At 48.9% G+C, this 21,758-nt stretch overlaps 10 protein-coding genes across 10 annotated transcripts; 4 read left to right on the top strand and 6 right to left on the bottom strand.

Moving 5' to 3' along the window:
* Positions 1 to 1,404: 1,404 nt before the first annotated feature.
* N7447_001206 (uncharacterized protein) lies at positions 1,405 to 1,833 on the bottom strand (the record flags this gene model as incomplete). Its single annotated transcript, XM_057225482.1, has 3 exons — positions 1,405 to 1,601; positions 1,687 to 1,798; positions 1,828 to 1,833. 3 exons carry the CDS (start codon positions 1,831 to 1,833, stop codon positions 1,405 to 1,407), a joined length of 315 nt encoding a protein of 104 aa, XP_057089498.1.
* A 417-nt stretch (positions 1,834 to 2,250) lies between these two features.
* N7447_001205 (uncharacterized protein) lies at positions 2,251 to 2,519 on the top strand (the record flags this gene model as incomplete). Its single annotated transcript, XM_057225481.1, has 2 exons — positions 2,251 to 2,321; positions 2,375 to 2,519. 2 exons carry the CDS (start codon positions 2,251 to 2,253, stop codon positions 2,517 to 2,519), a joined length of 216 nt encoding a protein of 71 aa, XP_057089497.1.
* Positions 2,520 to 3,798: 1,279 nt separating this feature from the next.
* Positions 3,799 to 4,630, top strand: N7447_001204 (Zn(II)2Cys6 transcription factor domain-containing protein; the record flags this gene model as incomplete). Its single annotated transcript, XM_057225480.1, is given in 2 exon segments — positions 3,799 to 3,995; positions 4,006 to 4,630. 2 exon segments carry the CDS (start codon positions 3,799 to 3,801, stop codon positions 4,628 to 4,630), a joined length of 822 nt encoding a protein of 273 aa, XP_057089496.1.
* A 269-nt stretch (positions 4,631 to 4,899) lies between these two features.
* On the bottom strand, positions 4,900 to 7,389 carry N7447_001203 (uncharacterized protein; the record flags this gene model as incomplete). Its single annotated transcript, XM_057225479.1, has 1 exon — positions 4,900 to 7,389. The coding sequence occupies one exon, from the start codon at positions 7,387 to 7,389 to the stop codon at positions 4,900 to 4,902; it is 2,490 nt and encodes an 829-aa protein (XP_057089495.1).
* A 215-nt stretch (positions 7,390 to 7,604) lies between these two features.
* On the bottom strand, positions 7,605 to 9,084 carry N7447_001202 (uncharacterized protein; the record flags this gene model as incomplete). Its single annotated transcript, XM_057225478.1, has 2 exons — positions 7,605 to 7,976; positions 8,044 to 9,084. 2 exons carry the CDS (start codon positions 9,082 to 9,084, stop codon positions 7,605 to 7,607), a joined length of 1,413 nt encoding a protein of 470 aa, XP_057089494.1.
* Positions 9,085 to 9,451: 367 nt separating this feature from the next.
* Positions 9,452 to 10,386, top strand: N7447_001201 (uncharacterized protein; the record flags this gene model as incomplete). Its single annotated transcript, XM_057225477.1, has 2 exons — positions 9,452 to 9,628; positions 9,682 to 10,386. The coding sequence occupies 2 exons, from the start codon at positions 9,452 to 9,454 to the stop codon at positions 10,384 to 10,386; spliced, it is 882 nt and encodes a 293-aa protein (XP_057089493.1).
* Positions 10,387 to 11,138: 752 nt separating this feature from the next.
* Positions 11,139 to 12,353, bottom strand: N7447_001200 (SEC14 family lipid-binding protein; the record flags this gene model as incomplete). The annotated part of the gene is made up of 3 exons (XM_057225476.1): positions 11,139 to 11,786; positions 11,853 to 11,976; positions 12,115 to 12,353. 3 exons carry the CDS (start codon positions 12,351 to 12,353, stop codon positions 11,139 to 11,141), a joined length of 1,011 nt encoding a protein of 336 aa, XP_057089492.1.
* A 1,221-nt stretch (positions 12,354 to 13,574) lies between these two features.
* N7447_001199 (Ras GTPase activating protein IRA2) lies at positions 13,575 to 16,090 on the bottom strand (the record flags this gene model as incomplete). Its single annotated transcript, XM_057225475.1, has 4 exons — positions 13,575 to 13,735; positions 13,795 to 15,643; positions 15,697 to 15,830; positions 15,880 to 16,090. 4 exons carry the CDS (start codon positions 16,088 to 16,090, stop codon positions 13,575 to 13,577), a joined length of 2,355 nt encoding a protein of 784 aa, XP_057089491.1.
* Positions 16,091 to 18,417: 2,327 nt separating this feature from the next.
* N7447_001198 (exosome nuclease subunit RRP6) lies at positions 18,418 to 20,667 on the bottom strand (the record flags this gene model as incomplete). Its single annotated transcript, XM_057225474.1, has 1 exon — positions 18,418 to 20,667. The coding sequence occupies one exon, from the start codon at positions 20,665 to 20,667 to the stop codon at positions 18,418 to 18,420; it is 2,250 nt and encodes a 749-aa protein (XP_057089490.1).
* A 319-nt stretch (positions 20,668 to 20,986) lies between these two features.
* N7447_001197 (uncharacterized protein) lies at positions 20,987 to 21,433 on the top strand (the record flags this gene model as incomplete). Its single annotated transcript, XM_057225473.1, has 4 exons — positions 20,987 to 21,027; positions 21,089 to 21,126; positions 21,182 to 21,252; positions 21,338 to 21,433. 4 exons carry the CDS (start codon positions 20,987 to 20,989, stop codon positions 21,431 to 21,433), a joined length of 246 nt encoding a protein of 81 aa, XP_057089489.1.
* Positions 21,434 to 21,758: the final 325 nt, after the last annotated feature.

The raw sequence follows: 21,758 nt of genomic DNA, 5'->3' as shown, positions 1-21,758 counted from the left end.
TAGTTGGCCGCTGATATGGCCGTTTTATGTTTGTTTGCGTAGTCTTTGATATTCCCTTACATGTATATATTTTGAATCGATTTTCTTCCCTTCATCGGTGCTATCTAGCATTCCCCTAGCAGATCGATCATTCTCAAGTAAAGCAGCGACATTCAAGCAAAGTATTGCCCTCATGACTCCTTATCAGTGGAATCCTGTCCGAACATCCGATGCCACCGGGACTTTGGTTTTGAAGGCGTTTAGCGCTTTGGTGGAAAAAAAGACCAATTTGCCTGCTTGATAAAGTACCCCAGGTCCCAGAGTTCAACTCTAGCTTTGAAATCCCTCCTAATCTCTTCTTTATCTTCCTCTGGTAATTCGAAGCCACGAAAGCCAATACAACACTGACACTCTATAGTGCAACGCCCTCTGCCTTTCTTCCTTTGAGATATAGACCTTTGTGCGCAGCATCCACATCTCCGGCTGCAACAGCCGCCTCGATCCGAACAATCATGAACTAGTTCTTCTCGCATAAACCATTTAGGATTATGCCTTAAGTTATCATAATGTTCTTTAAGTTGCAATGGAAGCGTAGAGGTCGCTCGGTAAAGGGCATACTCCTTTCTTGAATATTCCAGTTGGGTCTCTCTAAGTTGTTGAACTGTCTTTTCAAGCTCCGCCCTGGTAGACTCGACAGCTACGGTCTTTTGTAAGGCCATAGCTCTATGGTGTAGCATTTCCTCACGCTGAGATAGTTCGCGCAGAGCGTGCTCGGCAAGAAGTACATTGGCGACCATTGGCCTGAAGATACTTCCTGGCCTGCATTTGAGAATGGAAAAGAACAACTTCATGATCGCGGGTGGAAAGTTAAGCACGAGAAAAAGATGAGAAAGCCTTGGAGGAAACTTGTGTGAGTATCAGAGGAGAGAAAGCCATTTGTAGGTATCCCTGAGTCATAATGTGTTCACCCTCCTAAAATGGACTAATTGCGTAGGTTTTCTGAAGGTTCTAAGGTTGATCTTGCTGACTTGATGCAGTCTATTTATTTCGTTGTTCTTGATACCTAGGGCTCAAGGGTTTATCAATAACTATGGACAAGCAACAAAACAAAATGAAGAGGTAGTTGTTGATATATCGAGTATCCAGCGACTCTACACAGTTTAGGTGGTAGTTAAAATGAATGAAGAAAATGCTCTCTGCTAGGCTGATGTATTTGAACTAGCAAGGGGCCATAACCTGTTGGGATCTACAGTGTAGAGACTAAAGGAACAGAGAGAGTTGTATTATGAATATGTGAAAGGCTACAGTCGAATTGATTTAATTGAACGGTGCCTGCATGCTGTTTAACTAAAGCTTAAGGAAAAGCGAATCCACCATCCCGCGGTTCCGGGTTAGGTGGTAGACAACACGATCTCATCACAAATTCTATTTTCCGGCTTGGAGGGCACTGACAACTTCGGCCAATGTGCTGGCCTTCTTGGACTTGCGCGGCAGACGGTGTCCACGTGGGACTTGAACCCACCGGATCACAATGCCATCGTAGTTGACGTCTTCTAGCTTGGCTTCCGCTTCCGAATGAAGGTCAGGCTGACTATCTATCTGGTGCGCTGTACCCTTGATCCCTTGATATTCCGAAATGTATCAACCTGTGGTTTTCTTGAAGACGTGTACACGAACGCTCCTATGTTCAAACCGGCGTTCTCATACTGTTCCAGAACCTCGCACCCATTTTGTCGCGCAGAACAGCCAAGAGATCCAGATCCTGGAACTTGGAACTTGACTCAGTGGCACAGTCAAGGGCAATGTTAGTGCTCTTGTTCTATTGGTGATTCTCATATATATGCTTACTGGCATCACATTGTCGCTAGTGGCTACGCCCCGCCCAAACTTCAGCCAGCAATTTCTGCGCTTCGCTGTCTCGGACACTGAGAAAGACCCGGGATCTGAAATGTTGCGAGCTTATGATACAGTGCTATCCACAAACTGCATCCACGTCACCCGCGATCTAGTCCGACCCACGACGCAAGTTCGGAGGATGTTGGAACCGGATGTAGTTCTTTGCCTGGTAGAGCTCACACGGGGGCTCTTCTAGTTTGGTTCTTGTCTTGAGCCCAACAAGGGGTTTGTGCCTAATGATTGCAGGGACCATGCTCTGGTCGGTGAGTTATGTTAGCAGGGCTCTCTACATGACCCCGGCTTTACCTGGTTGGGTTGGAGCGACAGGCCGTCTACGGAAGTAGATCATCCACGCGCCGTCGCTATCAAAAGACCATGAAAAAGAAGACAGTGGTCTTCAAGCGAATTGATGGTCTGGGTATGGAGGCGGATCTGCACTATCCAGGGTGAGTTTTGGCTATGTTCAAGGATGCAGGCTAACCTAGTCCACTTTTACTAGGTTTATGATTCACTACAGCGGCTACATCTCCTCTCTCGGAATGATCTCCGACCAGAGCAGAAACACACATTCCAGCACAGAGAGTTCATGCCAATCGCCATGGACTATCGACTGGGACCAGAGGGCACACTGGCCCGGGGCCTGATGGAAGACATTTTAGGCCTGGATGCGAAAAGTACTGCCTACCGCCCGCTTACAACATGCCGATAACAGAACCGATGGTTGCCATCGCTGTATCACTGTGGTGGAATGGTACACCACGAAATATTGAGCCTCTATATGCCAGCCTTGCCTTTTACTGCCCTTCTGACCACGAACACAGGTTTTAGCTACACCCCAACAAGTCGGCTAGATCGAAAAGCACCAGGCCACCGTACGAACGGATCAAACTACCTTGCTTGCCATGATACACAGACCGGTCGCGAACTGCAGTGTCTCCCAACTAAATGAGCCATTGAGGGCTAGTTGCCCGCGACTGAGGAGACTGAGCACTATACAACATACATAAACTGGAACAGCAGTTCGCTCCGCACCCTCCTAAATGGTCTGGGACCGACACGGCGCGAGGAACCAGAGGCCTCAATGAGGAAGCGATTATGGCGGTTAGTCCATTGTCGCAAATCTGTGGCGGTGCGCACTCAACACCAACATTTACCATTGACCCTCAAGATGGCAAGCTGATCCCGTGGCAGCAAGCGCAGCGTACGTACGAATCCCCCAGGCTGCGGGGTCAAAATGGATCCCTTCACCTGATGTTCTCCGCTGTCTCTAGTGAATTTAACGTGGCCAATTATCTTGTATGATATTCTGCACTATGGCTTCGCCCGATTATGCCACCCCTAGGGTAAGTTCCATTGGCAGTATATGAAATCATAATAAATTGGACAGAAGCTATTAGGACAATTCGGGGAAGGGGAACTGGAGGTGAGAGCTCGTGGACTATGTAGATACATGCACACCGCTTTTAAATATATATTAGCCATGGCTATCTTATTGAAGATTATAACAAGAAACCGACCGCGTATGCGGCCTTGTCATGTCTGTTTTTGTCTCTTTACGTGTCTCGCATATATTACTGATGTATTTTATCTTATATATTTCCCCTTTTATTGATGCTGTAGCTATATGATAAGAATGGAAGCGGAAATGAGTGAACGTGAGATTTTTATATGACATGTGATATAGCATGTGATAATGACTGTATAAAAATAAGCTAAAACCAAAGCACTCACTATCCCATTTGGATCACCGAATCTACATGTAACAACAACTTTCGACCTGTCGGATATCCCGGCTATGGGGTCATGCTAAAAGCTTGGATCTGCCTGTAAATTGTGGAACCTGTGTCTGTTATACATAGCTACGTGCCGAGGTCCCCCTGTCTATATTTTAACATTCTATAATCCAAAATATTCTCATCCCCAATGGATCCAGCACTCAGACACATCCAAGGCCCGTCTGGGATAACAAAAGCAAATAAACAAGGTCGTCGACCCGGAAAAACAGCATGTACAGCCTGCCACGCCCGCAAAAAGCGATGCGACATCGTCCCGCCATATCACCAGTGCACGCACTGTCGCAAAGAAGATCAATTATGCATCCCGCGAGATTTAATTGAGAGGTGTGTAAAGCCACCAAGATACAGATACTAGCAAGACTTACAAAACCGTTGGAAGAACCCCTCAGCAACAAATGGCCAAACGCAACCACAACAATCAAAAAGCTAGCAAGAACGGAAACCAATTCCACGTCAATGGCTTTCTGCCAAAGGGAATCGATCACGAAGTACCCCGCTGGAGTGCAGTGTACTCGTCATATTCGGAGATGCGCCGGCTACTGCCTTCTCTCACTTCCACTTCCCCTCTTACTTCCACTTCCCCGTCCCCTTCGCCCGAGATTGACGGGGACATGCCACACATGCAATCTGCACCAATTGAGAGGCAGCAGAATGACGATGTGTCTTTGTCAGGGATGGAATCTTCGAGGTACATTCAGTCTGAAACTTTATATAGGGATTGTGGGGAGGCGGCTTCGATAAAGGGGATCAGCATACCTGTTTCTCGGTCTCGATCTTGGTCTTTGTCTACGGCACCTCCAGATGAAAGGGCTGGGCTGGAGAATGCATTAACTTGTGGTGCTGGGATCCTGCGTGGGGGCCTTGCTTCAGTGGATGAAGTGAGAGCTCCAAGTGGTGGGGATTCTCATTCTGCCCATGATGTTTTTATGAATGATCTCGATGCATTGCTTAGATTTTGATGGTGCTTATATTGAAGAGGAATTGTATTGGTTCACGGTTAGATAGATATATAGATGTTATACTAGACATTGCAGTTCTATGGTTCTATATTTTCAAATAATGTACAAGTATAAGATACAAGGTGACAGGAAAGTAGGAAGACTGAGTACATCAAACAAACACCAGCCAAAACAAGCCCGCCAGATGGGATATTCATGCAACACGCTAGCGTCAAAAAAGGTAGAAGGATCGAAGAATGCACAATGATGTAAAAGGGAGGATTGGGAGATTATTGGTCTTTCTCTTTCTCTTGATCTTTGTCCTTAAGGACGATGGGAACTTGAATGGCGTTTTGCATCTTCCAAGTCAGAGGTCGCGGTACACCACGCCATTCCTTGTCCAAGATGGACGCTGCATCTAGCATAATCGGAGAAGGGTGCTGGGGGGCATAGCGGGTTGCACCAAGGATGAGGTCACGCTTAATGAGGGCATTAGCAAGGCGGATTTGGAGATCACGCTTCTCACCCCTGGGCTTCCATCCGATGAGGTAGAGAACAGGATTGTGACGGAACTCGGAGGGAATATCGTTCAAAATGGAGTCTGGAAGCCTGTAGCTTTCATGGTGCACGTCGATACCGATAATGACCTTGCCGGCATCGGAACTCCACAAATCTTTGTCAAGTTTTGTGGATTTGCCAAAGGACGCGTTGCGACATAAGGAAGCTAAAACAGCCTGCTTCATCTTGTAGGTCACAGCTCCCTTCATGCAAGAGTACCGCCATATAACCAGGCAGAGGTTGTACTGGCGGCGCCTGAATGCAGCCAAAAACAAATCCTCCCAATTTTGTGCGGTTACCTCGAACAACGGGTGCTCGAAAAACCGGAGGGTATAATGCAAAGCAGCGTGGATGTTCGATCCCAAGGCTTGCACGATATGGCTGAGCGGATAACTGTCAACGGTGAGGTTGTTCTCGATGCAGATTTCCATGAGCCGGTCAATGGAATCGAAATCCTTCAATCGAGCCACCACACTGAACATTTGGCCAATCACGGAAGGGCTGAACCAATTGGCCCCCCATGTGTTGGTCATGAGACCAATAAATGAGTCTATATCTTTCCCACTGTCCAAATGCACCAAAAGCGAATCTTGGATTGTCTCCTGGAGCGCGCTGTGGATGGTGGAAAGGTTGGACATGTGACCACGCTGGACCATATGTTCGATGAGTTGGGCTTTTTCGCTGGGGACAACCAGGGCGCTGAGCAATGCGAGCCATGTTTCTGGGTTTGGACGCATGTCTAATTTAGGCATTGTCCGCAAGAAGTGACGGAAAACACCCACATCCTGACGCCGCGCAGCAGCCCGCAACAGGATGTTATATGTATCAGTGGTAGCTACATGCTCTGTACATGAACACAAAGTTCGGGCAGTCTCAAGGAACTCATGTCGACAGAGGAATTCTAGCGCATTATTTAAAGCCGCAGTCGAGATGTAATTGGAGTATGCTTCTTCCATGAATAGCGCCTCCAGATGTAGTTTAATCCGGACCACGTGCGGCAGCTTTGATAGAGACATGGCCTTCTCATCAAGCGTCGGTTGTCTCGCAGATGTGACATCCTCGATGTGCTCGTTGAACTCCTTCACGGTGGCGATAACCGGACGAGGCAGCAGGATCTCGTCCAAATTCGAGCTGCTATCCGACGTTTCACCGAAATGCCAATTTCCACGAATCAACGGCACGGGCAGCTTTGAGCGCTGCATCGCGCCCCGGGAGATGCACATTGGAACCGGTGGTTTGTGGATATCAACAAGGGGATCTCCCATAGCTTGTAGGCTCTGCGCGCGGGTAAAATGCCCTTCCACCAGCGCCATAATATGGTCTGTAGCACTCAAAACGACTCGACGGAGCAATCCTTTGCTTTGACTTGCAGGCAGGATGTGCACACGACATCCATTATGGATCGGGATGTACCAAATATTATCTTTCAATGTATGACGAGTCACACCAGAAAACAGGGCGAGGGTCTCCTCTGGCACAAGTATCTCTTTCTTGTTCGAACTCTTTTTGGGATTTTTCCGGATATCGCGGTACACTTGGTCCAGAATGTCCTTAGTATCAAACCAAGCATTGTCGTAGAGTTTTGCTGAACGAGCTTGATATTTTTTCTTCATATATTCGCGGAACCGTAACTTCTTTCGATCTCGAATCGATGTATTTCGTAAAAAAAGTTGTTTCTGTGTAGGGGACGAAGGCTTGCCATTCAGGGGTTTGTTGTGCAGTCGACCCTTCTGTATTCTCTTCGCTCTCGTCAATGCAAAGCCACGTAGTGGTATCCGAGGAGTGACGTGTTCGACATCTGCGAGCGAATTGACAGATGGTTTCTGGCCTGCGGAGAGCCGATCTCCACCACTTTCATTCAGACTATCGGAGCCAATTTCCTCCCGCTCGCTTACTTTAAGATGCGCTCCAACCACCGCGGGGGAATATTGTGGATTCGAATCGTCGGGAGACCGGGAGGAGGACCCGGAGGAAATCCATTGGCGCGAGTGTCGAGAAAGCGAAGGGTAGGAGCAGACTGTTGCGCGAAATGGGGAGCCGGAAGTATGACCTATCCTCGCTGGAGCATCAATCGGCCTCAAGGAAGATATCCGTCGACGTTGCAACGCAGGCGCAGCCCAGCGGGGATAGAGGAACAGAAGAGGCTCATCGGGGCCAGTCGCGACAGTGTCCAAGACGGCAGACACACGCCTCCTTAGACACGGGCAGCCACGCAAGAGCATAAGGGACGATGCTCTAATGGCACCGGAGACATGAATGAAAAGACAAGAATTGGGCGCGTTGCTGAGGTGTTTTTCGATGGACCTTTTTGCCCCGAAAATTGCTGGCCGCCGAACGGGTAGGCGGTGGCCGGAGCTTGGCTCTGCCGGAGCTAACTATACATACTTCGCTTTCACCAATAATAATATCTATTTCACTTATACTGAGTTGTATTACATTAATAAATGTGGCCTTCACGGTCAATCTCAGCAGCTTTGGGAATGCCCCTGAAAACCCGCCTCATTGACCTCGATCGCTCCTCCAAGACCGGTCGCTTAGACCTTAATGTATCCTGCTTGGTCACCGGAGTCAAGTCTAACAATCCCGTTGTCGACTCTCCATGATCACCTTTAAAGACATCTGGTCCGGTAATATGACGTTTGCAAGATTCTGCGGCGCGGGCGAGATTATCCTTCTTGCGTTGGATTGTATCGGCGTCCTTATCAGAATCGGTGGGAGTTTTGGACAGTTCACGAATAGCACCAGAAAGATAGGTTACAAATTGCCAGCGGGAGGTCTGGAATAGGAACATGGGCATTATATCGGGGATCTGTATCCGTCAAAGCAGGATTAGCCCGGTCTCTCAACATACAGATTAAGATGATCGTCCATCTCACCTTGTCGTTCAGATAATAGAGCTCGTCGCCCCCGTCCTCAATAAATTTCTTCAGTGCATCAATCCTCTCTCGATCAATGGAAGCTAGTTTCAAAGCATGCATCAAACTGGGTATATCCCCAATCTCATCGACATGTGACTCCTCATCCACCGTCATGCTCGCATGATTGAACCCAGATTCCACCCGGGACAGTCCCGCAATACTCTGGTCCCGACTTCTGACCTTGGACGAATGAATGGTAAAATAGTCCTCAGTAAGCATATGCGATTTCTCAAAGTCCGAGCGACCAAGGTTCCACCGTTGATGGACCTTAGTCCGTAGCCTCACCCATCGTCTCCTCCGAACAAATGAATGGAACCACGGCTGCGTACCATGCCACGAAGACGAAGAAAATGAAAAAGAGTACTGCCAGCCTTGCTCGTCGGTATCACCAGACATGTCAACATACCATGTCTTCCATGTCCATTCCCAGCTCGGATCAGGCAGCTGGGCATTCGTGATATTAACAGGACTGGCTCTGCGGTCCTGGGTCATCCAGGGACTGGGATCAAGGTTCAACAGCGAGCTCTGCGAATAATGTGGGACACCAAAGACGAACCAGCCCCGCTGGTTCTCGTAGAGAATGTCCATCTCCGAGCGGGATTTGCTGTCCTCGCGGCCGTTGGTTTGGCCTCCTGCTCCGTTCACATGACCGCTGCTATTGCTATTATGAGTCGAGACTCGCGATGGCGCAAAGTCGGCTGTTTCGATATCTCTGCCCCTGCTACCTTCTCCGGCGGAGCTTGCTGAGATTGACTCTCCGCGCACCTGGGACGATTCTCGACTGGGTGAGTCGTTTGTGCCAGGTGCGATACCGAGTCTATCGGGTTGCCATTTTGCGTATTTCCGCTTTGCGAGCTGGCTATGGACGGATGCACGGCTCAGGTGCTTCGTCAGGCTTCCTTGTTGACTGAGGGTGGATGTGCGTGGTTGGAGTGATTCGCCGATGGGTTGCTGTGGGACGGTATTATCCACGAGGGAAATAGAAGGCGGGTTTTCCATGGTTTGTGTGAGGGTATATAAAGGAATAAAAGGAATGTGTTGGCTAGTGTTACCGCATCCCAATATCCTCTAGGGCTGTAGAATATCACCGAGTATGCACTCGCATTATTTTAGGGGGTATCAGAAAGGAGGGATACAAGATAGAAGAGATAGAAGATGGAAACGTAGAGTTGTAGAGTCTAACAAAAGAAATTACTATCAAATGACCAGTGAAAACAAGAAACAAACGAGAGTTTAAAAAAAAGGCACACAAAAAGCAACTCGATGCAACATCGATGACATCGTTTGCGGGGATGACCTCAGGAACGCCAAGGCCATTTCCTGCAACAAATCGCGGGAACAAAAAAATACATCAACAACCACAACCATGGCAGCACCCCACTACCGAAAAGTCGAGCTCCAATCTCCAGCAGACTTCACTTACCTCTACGCCAACACAATCGCACTATCGCGCCGAAAACTCGACCTCTACTTCCCGCCTTCCGCAACAGACAATGACACCCCCGATCCGATGCGCGAACGCGTCCGGGAGCTAATCGACGAAGTAAGACCAGAACAACCTACATACCCCCACCTACAGACTCTAATCTCAAATAGTACATAAACCAAACCTTCGAATCCGCCTCAACCTCAATCAGCATCAACGGCATAGACTCCACCTCACCACAATTCCCGTTCCCGGCAGCATTTACCGCGCCAACAGAACAAGTCGAGTACGAGGCCTTCGATGCAGATCTTGCGTCGCGCGTGACATCGCTATATGCGCAATTGGAATCACTTAATACGACTGTCGCACAGCAAAGACGGGATGCGCCGAGGCGGGCAGCGAGGGAATATGCCGCGCAGTTGAAGAAGATGATTGAAAAAGAAGAAGAGGAATATGAAAATGAGATTGATGGAGGAAAAGACGCTGATATCGATACCGAGATGGGCGGATCTGCGAATGTGCAGCCCCGATCGAATAATGAAACCGAGAACACAATACCTGGCCAAGAGGCGGATGGTATGGATGTTGATTCTGCCACGAGCGGAACTGGACCAGCGCGCTCAAGGCACACCCATGGAAACTACGATCCCGCATGGACGTTGCAGGTTGCGCTTGGGACCGAGGAGGAGCGGGAGCGGTGGAAGAGTGGAGATTTTGCGGGTGTCTACGAGGATGCTTTGCGGATGCTGCTGCGGTTGCAGGGCGAGGGCAATGCTACGGAGGCTGGCGTGGAGGGTCATGCGTTGGCAACCACAGTAGGCAAGGCTGAGAGGGCTGGGCGTGCTGCTGAAGTGGTGGAGAGTATGAATAAGTGAAGACTTTGGGGGTTGGTTGACTAGCGTTCTCTTCTCTGTTATTTCTTTGGGGGCGTTTTGGGGCCCTGGGCCTGCCCTGGGGATCGTGATACCATGTCTTGTTTATATTTGATGGCTCTGTTGAGTCAAAATCCTATCATCTTTCATTTCTTCGGACCGAATTCTGCTACCTCTATCGCAAAGGCAAGCATTGTTGCTTCTTATTCCGACTCCTTGTCCTACTCGCACATCACAATAAGCAAAACGTCTTTGAAGACCCAACTTGTGTCCTAGACATGACAGCTACTATTTCAATAAGTGATCATTCGTGTATACACCACTACCAACAAAGAAACAACCAAGCTAAACACCATCTTCACACCAACTCGCTTTTATATTTCATCACGTCCTGTCCCTTCTATACTGAGAGCAGTGGCAACACACGCTGCTTATCTTGATAGGCAAAAGCAAAAACAGAGGGAAGCTCTCCATGATATCTAGATCGGAACAAAAAAAAGCAAAAGCGCAAATAGCGAATTTAGAGCAAGCAGTCCACAGGCTGTGGGAGGCGAAGAGGTGTTGAAACTACCGGAGAGAGATCCCGGTATGTCTGGGGAGATTAGGGTTGTGTCGGGAGTTGTCGGAATTCCCAGGTAATATTTTTTGAGGTTTTCAAGTTGATCGGGGTTGAAAAGTTGACCTCCAGCATCCCTATCTGAGATTCTGTTTTCAGTCGCCATATAAAAGGAGATTGTCGGCTTGTTGCAGCAAGCTTAAGCGCTAGTCTGAACACCCTCCTGACCCTCAACATCCTTCTTCTCATATCCAGGGTCCTCATTCTGAACAACAGGCTCAGCAACCTCCTTAGGAGCCTCCTCCTTGGGGGCAGCCCACTTAGGGGGGCGGGCCCATTCAGCCTCCTTCCAGGGGCCCATATCGGAGAGCTCACAGCCACCTTCACACTTGCAAGAGCCGCCGAACTCGACAGGCAAGTTCTCAGCGGGGACCTGGGACAGAAGCTCCTTCTGGTAACTGGTACCGAGGACGTGGATCTTGCTAACGGTAACGGGGTCAAGGAAGCCCTTGACGGCGCCGAAGACGCTGCTGAAGCCCCACGGCGCGTTGATCAGGTAAAGCTTGCCGAGACGCTCGGGGTAGTAGTTCTGGGAGATGTCGGAGGCCTGTCTGACGTATCCGTAGACGGAAGGCACACTGGTGATGCCAACACCCTTCAGGTCCATGATGCTGCAGCAGGTCTCGAGCAGCTTGCCGGCCTTGCGTGAGCAAGCGGGCAGACGGGGGTCGGACAGCTTCTCATACTCGGATACCAGGTTCTGCAGCATGCGGTCGGCGGTGGTGATCTTGTACATCTGGTTCAGGTCGATCTTGCCCAGCTTCTCGATGTAGACGGGGCGGCCATCCTGTTTGGTGGGGGGCTATGTCAGTATTGCACCCGGAGAGACATGTAGAAGCCACGGAAAACCAACCTTGTCCGTCTTGTGGTAGTACTGAGGATAAAACTGGGAGACCTTCTCCTTCTCGGGGTAGTCGAAGTTGCGAGCCAGGTCATCGGTGCCGAAGTCCTTGCGCCACTTCTCGCTGGTAATGAACCTGGGATATCAGATTAGACCATTGGGTCTCGATAAAAGCTGGAAGTTAAGAAGCTCGAAATAGAAAGCTTTCCGCTAACTCCCCCCCCCCCCCCCCCCAAAAAAAACATCCATGCTCGGCGAGAATCAAGGAACGTACATAGTCTTGGCGGCCTGGACATCAAACTTGCGGGCACGCAGGAACCGCAGAAGGGTCAACGTATCCAAACGCTCAGTGTAGCCGAGATTTTCGAGCTCAGCGCGGAGCTGGTGCACCTTTGCATCCTGTTCGGGGGAGGTGTGGCCGGGATGGCCAGGCTGCGCTTCGGGAGCGGTGGTGGGGAAGTCGTACTGGTCGTACTTGGGGTCGATAGACAGCTGGGATTCTGTGGCCGCCATTTTGATTGATGGGAGGTATATGATTGAGGGAGAAGAAGAGAGTGGTAGTTCTGGGAAAAGGGCGGGAGGCGGAGGGGGGGGGGGATTGGCGTAAGTGGCCACTTTAAGGACACAAAAAGATTCCACAGTGTTTTGGGACTATCGAACAATAACAATAACAATGGAATTCCTCAATGGTTTTTTTTTTTTTGGGAGATTTACAGGGGTAAGACTATCGTCATTTTGCAAGTTGACTGGTCTGATGAGTTATTGGGTTGTCCTTTGGGTCCAAAAGATCAATGTGGTATACTTTGTATACCATGTATACATGTACGGAGTAGGATGTACACATGTTAGCACTTCCTGTCTAGGTTTCCGACTCCAACTATGTCTTCTTGCATCAGATATCTTGGCTCAACAGACCTCAAAGGATTTCGCCTGGGAAAAGGGGCAGAGGGGCAAACGTGGCGGTGTCGAGGTGTCAGTGACCAATCCACCCTGCATGTGGGCACATTCCAATGGCATATTTGATACAAGGCAACCCGTATACCAGAGCTCAGCAAAGTGGTAATCTAGACACGCTGTAACAGAAATAAATTCACTTAACATACGGGTATTCAATTCAAAGTTCAACATTCAACATCGCAAGCATTATTATACACAGCGCACGAAGACCGAGGCCTGGGCGGTGATGGAAAAACACAGAAAGACATGCCGGGGGATTATAGGACTCGGAGCCCCAATGAAACCGGGGAATAAATAAATGGCAACAACTATGCGCTGGGTATAGACATTGAAAGGATGAGGAGAGACATAGGAAAAAGGCAAGCATAATAGGAAAGCCGGGGGAAAGGACACAAAAGGATGTACCAAAAATCGCAGGATCATCGACATCCCCCGTACCAGCGGGGAGAGGGCGTTGATCGTTCTCCATTAAAAGTATGTTCGTGTTTCAAAAACATTCACAAAGGGCATTCGCCCGAACTGCATGGACGGGCAGATTGCAGTCGTCGTGTAGAGCAGTCATCCAATCCATTATTTGGGAACGATGGGGAGGGATGGAAAGGCATGGCATATATTGGCGTCCATCACCATCGCAAAATTAAGCGCCTAGGGTCGATCGTCGGGTAGAAAAGAGGACCCGGCCAGGCAGAGCTAACGGGGGAGCTGGTCGACCTCTGCTCGAGCTCATCATTCATCAAAGGGTGGCAGACTAATGGGGAGTCTGGGCGTATAGCGCCCTTACCACCCCTTCTTTCGTGCAAATCGTTTATTGAGGAGTGTAAGCACCTTGGTGACGTTGAACTGGACATACTCCAGATCGAGGTCCTCAAGGTTGTCCTTTTGCATCTCCAGGAGATCATCCAGCTTGAGATCAAGCTCCAGTAATCCACGGGCTCGTCCTAAGTGATGCGTTAGTAATGAGGTTCCTTCTCCCCGAAGATTAAATCCATAAACTCACCCTTATAGTGCAGACTGATAACAAAGGTGCCTGGCAAGGGACTCTTGAACATAAAGTAGATGTTCGCCCGTCGGTTTTCTGGCACATTGCTGCGTCGGATGACACCCTCCTTCTCCAGCTGCTGATGGGTGAACTTGTACGGGCCAAGTTCCTGGTTTTTTGGCGTCTTGCCGCCGCGAGTTTTGCCTTCGGACTGGCTACGCACGTTGTGGAGGTAAGACTTGTATGTCTCCAGCTGGCCGACTAAATAAGCATTATGATCGCGAATAGTCGCGAAAACTTCCTCAAGCTTCCGGGTCTCTTCCAGGACCTTCTCCTTGAGGGAGCCCAGGTGCACCAGCTCCTGCTCCACTTCGTCACGAAGCAGACTGAACTCGTCGGAGCGGTCAATCACGCCCATGTCTTGCAGTTGGCTGAGGAGTTCCATAGTTCGGATGCCCTTGCGCACCATCACGGCATCGTTTTTCAAGGTTGCAGCAGCCTCGGCAATGCGGTCGAGGCGTAAAGGTCGGCGCGCCACTGAGGTGTTCTGAGGTAGGGATCGCAGGATTTGGACAAACGTTGACTTGGCCTCCATGAAGAATACTTCTTCCTGGGTGATATCGAGAGCGGCTGTCAGATCATCGAGGGCAGTCTCCCATTTACTGAACAAAGGCACGGTGATGGTTCGGTTCTCCTTGCGAGGAACCTGAGGGGGAGCACCACCCAATTCTTGGAGCAACACAGACAGGTGCGAGTATTGATCTTGGGCAAGCGCCCCAGTGTGTTTCTCGAGAAGACCGTGCATGACGTACATTTCATTGAGAGTGATCTGGAGCTCAAGGTCCCGTTTCGACAAGGCCACATAGTTGTCCATTTCAAGACTCTCATAGAAATCCTGGACTTCACATAGATCGAGTAGGAACTTGTTCACACGTTCTTTGTTCTGCTGAATGAAGGGCTGCAGGCTGGCCATGTAGGGTTCCTTGGCATAGGAAGGTTTGTTGGCCAGGTTCTGAATCATCTTGGCGATCAGCGTTAGAGTACGGCGGGGCTTGTCGGTGGGCGTGGCATCGATCAGCATGTAGGAGCGAGGAGTAACGATTGCGGGGTTGATGAAGCGCAGGAAGAAGAAACCACCGATAAGAGTACAGATGGTTTGGTCCTGGGCATCGGGATACTTTCTGCGTGACAGACTGCGAATCTGCTTACAGATCCATCTAATACCATACGGAGCCTCGTCTACCGAGTCAATGATGGTTGTGATGAATCCGTTCGCGATATCCGTCAACATCTTCAAACGTGGCGCAATGATGGCTTGCACCTGCGCATTATCGGCAGCATCTTCGGCAGTCACCGATCGGGCCAAGTAATCCGGCAGAGAGCCGGTTTCTTCTTCGATCTGCTTAATCATGCTTTCATACACCTTCAAGGGGTTGATCTCCAGATCCACGTCCCGCAACTCAATCAGAGCGTTGATCTGGTCTGCCAGTACCTGCTTTAGATAACTCTGACCGGGACCACGGCGCGTGTATGTGGTCATCATGCGCGAAACTGGGGTGTTTTGGCGCAACAAGGACGAGTACTCCGGTGTGTTATCGAACTGGTAGGTGAGGACGGACTGGAACATGGTAAGCAGGAGATGCTCTTCGCGACTCTCGTACTGGTTTCCGTAGATGGTGAACATGACGGTCTGGAGGAGGGAATCGATCTCGGCCATGGAAACGAGTCGGCAGAGGTGGGCGATGTGACGGGGTTCGGACTGCAGGAGGAAAAGAAGATTGCCGTATTTCTGGGTTCGTTCATCGTTCGGGAAGAAGCCTTCCTGCGGGTCTGCGGTATCGTCGAGATGGCTGGCGACTTCGTTTTGCTAGAAAGATCACAGGTCAGCGCATGTGTCGATTTCGGCAAACCCATCCTTACTTCTTCCAACGCCATTCGATTCTGGATGAGCAATGCGATTCGCGAGTCTAGGTATCGCACATCCTTTTCCAACACGAAGTTCTTCTTCGATTGTGATGAAATCCTCGATTTCAAATCCCGTAGGTGCTTTTGTGCTGTCGGAGGATTAGCGCGACCACTGGGAGAACCCCGAATTCAACGTACCTCGTGCCAGGTCATCAGAAATCTCCAAGTCTCGACCTTTGGCGGACATGGAAAGGTACAGGGCTGTGACCGACATCCGCTTGGATTGGCGGAGCGACCGAGTATCGTGCGACGACATACTCTGTCGTGCCACAGGCTGAAACGAGGAGGAAGAGGAGGAGGAAGCTCGCGACTGTCTGGATGCAGGCTGAAGCATCGTCGCAACGGACATTGTGAAAGGACGAGTCTACGAAAGAAAATGCGACCTAGGGGAAAAGAAACAGGTACCCGTGCCGAGGGTTTACCACGGTCTGGCGAATCAGGAAAGCAAAAGAATCAAAGACGAAGGGGAAAAAAAGAGGGGGGGAAGGTTAAGTGTTAAGGGTAAAGTAAAGAGGGGAGATTTATTTTTATTTTTTTATTTGATAATTTATATTACAATATTACCGTTCTTATATAAAAAATAGGAATGATACGTATCCAAGGTTATGCAAGGGCTTCTTTTACCCCTGGCCCAATGTACTAGGAACACCCTTTTTTTTTCTCTATGGATCTTGATCCTTGGATGGCTTTGGCCAATGCGCACTAGCCCCATACAATGTACGGAGTACAATCTACACAAGTTCATATATCTTGACGTCAGATCTTTTCTTTTCCTAACGGCGAAAAGCAAAAAAAATCAAAAATCAAAAATCAAAAATCAAACATTAAACATCAAAAGCACAAAACAATATTACAGGAAGGTGACACGGTTTCATGTCGGCAGGGGCTAATCGGTACCTGCGTCTAAGTAAAAAAAGACTTGGACCATTCAGGCTAAGCCCACGAGACCTCCATGTGGATGTCTCGGGAATGTTTATATGTTCTGTTATGTCTATACTATATGTACTATATGGATCGGAATAATATAGATGATTTATATACAATATTGTTGAACTACTCACGGTGAGCAAGTTTCAGATTAATTCGGATCTGGGTTAATCAAAAGATTTCCCCTATGGGTTTTCTGAATTACGCGTCTAATCTTCCAACGTATTTACAACATAGTATTTATTTACGGACTTATTCAGTACTTCTGGTCCAAGAGTCAGACCACCTGACAAAGTACACTCTATTATCCTTTGCACCCGACATTTATTCATTCAATCTTTATTAACTTTATTAACTTTGACAATTGATTTTCTCTTCCCGGACCAGTGGGCAACTGGAAACATCGCTACCTTTCTATAATAAATATTAATATCCAAGTAATATATGATTAATATCAAAAGCCATGGAAGCAAACTATGCGGGGGTGTAAAAACCCACCTTGCTTTTTTTTTTTCCTTATAAGATTCTTGGTCTATGCTTTTTTTTTGGGCTCAGGGGCAGAAAAAGTGGAGTCAGTGGGGAGTTCGATCCTTCCCCTGATATGAGCTTACATACCTATAACACATGCAAATGTAAATATAGACATGCATCTAAGATTATCAAAGTGTGGAAGCATGCCAACCTGCCAACATGCCAACATACCAACCTGCCAACATGAGTAGCTTCATGGCCAAATATCATTTCCGGCCGATCATTCACACGGGCCAACATGCATCCCATCCCGTCCGTTATGAAACGCGCCAAAGCTCTGTAGATCACTTGCTAACCCCTGTGCGTCACAACTTTGGTGGTTACGTGCATATCAAAATCCCAAGTGTAATGGACTAGACATCCACCTGTTTGAGCCGGGGTTCCGCTAGTTCGGTAATTCTCGCTCGGATGGGAATCCTTGGAATCCATGTTCATCAGCTGCTATCATTGCGATCTAGTAGGGATCGGCAATGGAGATGTGCATGTGTTCTTTCAATGGCGTACGCACTACACTATGTATGTACTTGAATTCCTGAATCACTACTCTGTACCCTTGTACACATCTAATTATTCTAATGCACAGTCCAAGGTTACTCTCCGAACTCATGAGTGTCACACCAGTATGCCTCTGCCCCTTGCAGAAGATCCCATTGAATTATACAAGGTACCTGTGTTGGCGTTTATCCGTCGAACTTTGTATTTATTGTTTCTTTTTCTTTTTCTTTTTTTATATCGTTCCTTTCCTTTTTTGCATAGCGGGGAATGGTCAATGCAGAGGGGGCGTCACCATTAGATCACAAGGACTAGACTATAATAGTTAGAGATCTGCTCAACATCCTTGACCGTTGATTCTAAATGTATTATCTATATCAAGACCTAGGAATTCTGGCCAGCAAACTTGTGGGCTTAGGTGAAACATTGTCTCACTTCCTGCTATCGTGACTTCGGACCTCGATGAGATCAAAGAGTGTACTTTTGGTCGAGTACAAAGAGATTTGGGAAAAGAAAAAAAAAAAGAAATCTAAAAGTTACTAAAATTTACAAGATGCACGTGTTATATCTCAATTGTCGAGAAGAACCTGATATTCTATACATGTACATACAAGTAGAATCCCAGAGCCTTCAACTGACGCACGGGTATCGCTAATGCTAAACAGGAAAGAAGAAAACCAACCAAAACCCCATTCGTAAATGCTTTTTTGACTCCGGACCAGCCGTCTATTGGCGGAACGTAAGAGACTTGCCGGGGGTTTCCCGCTTGGTCTTCCGCGCGCCTGAGGGGGCTTCCATCGCTTTGGTGTACGGGTTGAAAGCCTTCTTGCGAGGGTGGGCTACTGTGGCAGCAGACGGTGCGTTGAGCACCGCATCGGCGGTGCCATAGTCGAAAGGAGCCTCGTCCTCGGGCTTCGATTTCTTGGCTTTCTTCTCCTTGCGGGACTTTTTGCTTTTCTTTTGTGTGGAGTCGGGCTCGTTGCTTGTGTCGTCGAGGTCGGCTGGGATGGCCAGGGCTTGCTCGGGATTATTGACCGGGGTGACCTTGCGTTTGCGGGGACCGCCGAGGTCTTTCACGGTGAAGTACTTCTTCTCCTCTGGCTCTTGAGGAGCTGGAGCAGGTGTGGGCTCGGGGGCAGGAGCGGGTTTTGCGGTGCCGAGGTGCTCACGGGTTTCGGAGACGGTCGTCGGCATGGGTGGCAGGGGAAGAGAAAGGCGCAGGGCTTCCGCGCCGGCGGTAAGGGCATATTCTGGAGGAGGGGGTGATTCCCTGGCTTCCAAGACGTTGCCCCAGAATTGAGACATTTCGTAGCGTTCCGCAATGGGGAAATCGACATCTTCCGTGATGGCAGCCTCGAGAACCTTTGCCATGTGCTTCGGAGGTGCTACATCGCGCCATTCTGGGCCATCAATACTGGCAGCTTTGGCTTGCTTGATAACCTCCAAAAGATCATGTGCCCGCTCCTTCGTAATGGGAGTCATGGGTGACAGGGTTCGGAAGAGAGATCCCATATCAAGCGGCATCATTGTAGCAAGCTTGAAGAGCATATGCTTGGGGAAAACGCACTGCCAACCCTCGTCCTCAGCACGCGCTACTTCATCGCGCCATTGATGGACAGCCTTGAAGACGGCGAATTGCTCCTTGGGAAGATTGGCCGAATTGCGCCACAACAGATCGTACCAGCCTCCAGGGCCGTGTCCATTGACGGCATCGTAAACAGGACGTTCATAGCGTTGCAGAGCTTCATGCTTAGACCGCTCGTTAACGTAATCAATGTGGCTGGCCTCTTCAGTCGAGTTGTCGATCAGGTCATTTCGTAGGCGGTCGTAGATGTAAAGAAGATAATGCGTATCTGATCGGGCATAGTCGAACATGGCCGGTGGAAGTGGGCGAGCGCGCCAATCAGCCGTCTGATACCGCTTATCAGCTTCGAAGTTAACGAACTTGCTCAACAGGAACTTCAAGCTTCGCTTCGGGAAGCCCAATGCAGATGCAGCGTGGAAAGTATCGAACATTCCAACCACATACAGGCCCAAGTCACGTTGCAGCCAGATGATGTCCATGGTGGAACCGTGCAGGACCTTCAAAATCTTTGGATCCGCAAAAACCTCGTTCAGCATCTGCAATTCTTCTCTCCAAGGTTGCAAGGTATCCACAACCCAATCTTTGTCCCGGGTGCTGATTTGCATCAAAGAGACAAGACCGTGGTAGGAGTGCACGTCGTGGTGCTCCAAATCGATAGCGATTTCCTTCGCTTTTTTGAGTTCCTCGAGCATTTCCTTGACACCATCCAAAGTATCGACGAAAGTAGCCGTGGTGCTTTCGAAAGGCAAATACTCAATCGGTGGGGAAACCTGGTAGACTGACTTCGGGTATTCTGAAGCAAGAATCTCTGCCTCGTATGGGTGAGGGTAACCAATTCTGTCTTCCATCTTCTTCGTCTTCAGGCACTTTTCCAACGGAACAATCGCATGAGGCTTGGACTTCAGAAGAGGCTTGAAGGGGCCCATGTCAGTGTTATCCGGTTTGCGATCGAACAGCAATTGCGGCTTAGGGATCTTAGAGGGGCCATAGTCGTAAATAGTCGGGAAGTTGGGAGCTCTCTTGATCGGTGCCTGTTCTTCCTGTGAAGGGCTGAGCTTCTTAATCACGCCTGTGAATTCATCCAAGCAGGCATCGGCCTTTTCCAGAAGCGAGTCAATCACATCCACCACGCCACGCCAATTGTCCTCGACGGAATCCTCATCGTGAAGGGTAGGCCCGGTCACATCGGTGCCGGCGGTGGCAGCTTTGATAACGGCGGAGGTCAGCGCAATGATGCGCGCGCTCTGTTCATCTAGCGACTCGGAAAACTCTGCGCTGGAGGTGCGATGGAAGTTCAGGTCTTCTGACGAGAGCTGTCCGACGGTTCGAGTTACCTGCACCAGAGCGGAGGTTAACTTGTCCTGGAACGGGGAAAATTCTGCAGAGTCCATGATGACTAGCAGAGTTCCAGTTCACTGGATCTGGCGAAAGGAAGAAAAGCGGAAAGAAACGCGGAATAGCAGTCACTGCGACATGAAGATCCAAGGTCCCGAAAAAAAAGTCCCGGCGAGAAAATGACAATGGAGAAATGGTAGGCCCGCTCTGACCGCCTTCCCAGAGTGGCGAGATTTGTATGAACTTCCGCCGATCTTCGAGTCGTCACCGCATTCTTTCCTCTCATTCCTCTAAATTACTCAAATTTCGACCTGGCAAGAAGAGTACAAAGTCTGCGGGATATTATCTGATAAACAATCTCCTATTATATCCAATATGGCAGCTTCTATTGCCCCCGAATGTAACGATATCAAAGAGTGAGTTGTAGTGAACATATCCAGCTTCTACATGTCAACCAAAAGCTAATATATCTACCAGGAAATATGACACTTGCTTCCTCAAGTGGTATAGCGAGAGTATGCATTTATGCCCTTCGCTAATAGGGCTAAACAGCAGCTAATCCCAAAACAGAATATCTACGCGGCAACACTACATCCAATGACTGTGAAGCATTATTTAAGGACTACAAGGGGTGCTTGAATGTGAGTCCTGTGCCATGTCCTCTATATATCCCTATATATCCCGAGTTGTGCCATTTGTCTGACAAAGGTATCGTAATGCTTGCAGAAAGTTCTCAAGGAACGGGGCATTGACGCCATGGTGGACGATGCCCGAAAGAGCGGCAGCAGTGAAACAGACGCTGAATTCCTCAAGAAATCTTGAAGACAGATGCCTGGCTCTGTGACTCCCTCTTCCTCGCGGATGATTGTAGGAGCAGCCTGCGTTTGGCGCCATTTGTTCTTTTCAGCGACAACATGCATTTTCCATGTAAAATATGTAATTTCGTGGACGGGAGTTCAACGGTGTGGCCTTTTGGAGATCGTTCTGTGTATTATATAGCATATCCCACCTCTCAACTGAATATACTGATATCTCTATTCTACTCCAGGGGTGTCTTTATACATGCTACTTTACTCTGGCAAGGCAATACAATATTAAGAACATTATTTTAAGATAAAAACATTATCGGCATTATTTACAAGAGGAG

The sequence above is a fragment of the Penicillium robsamsonii genome, assembly GCF_028829455.1.
Source record: "Penicillium robsamsonii strain IBT 29466 chromosome Unknown utg000001l_segment0_segment0, whole genome shotgun sequence".
In the NCBI taxonomy this organism is placed as follows: domain Eukaryota; kingdom Fungi; phylum Ascomycota; class Eurotiomycetes; order Eurotiales; family Aspergillaceae; genus Penicillium; species Penicillium robsamsonii.
Note: the sequence above shows the minus strand (reverse complement) of the source record. Positions and strands in the feature narration are given on the sequence as shown.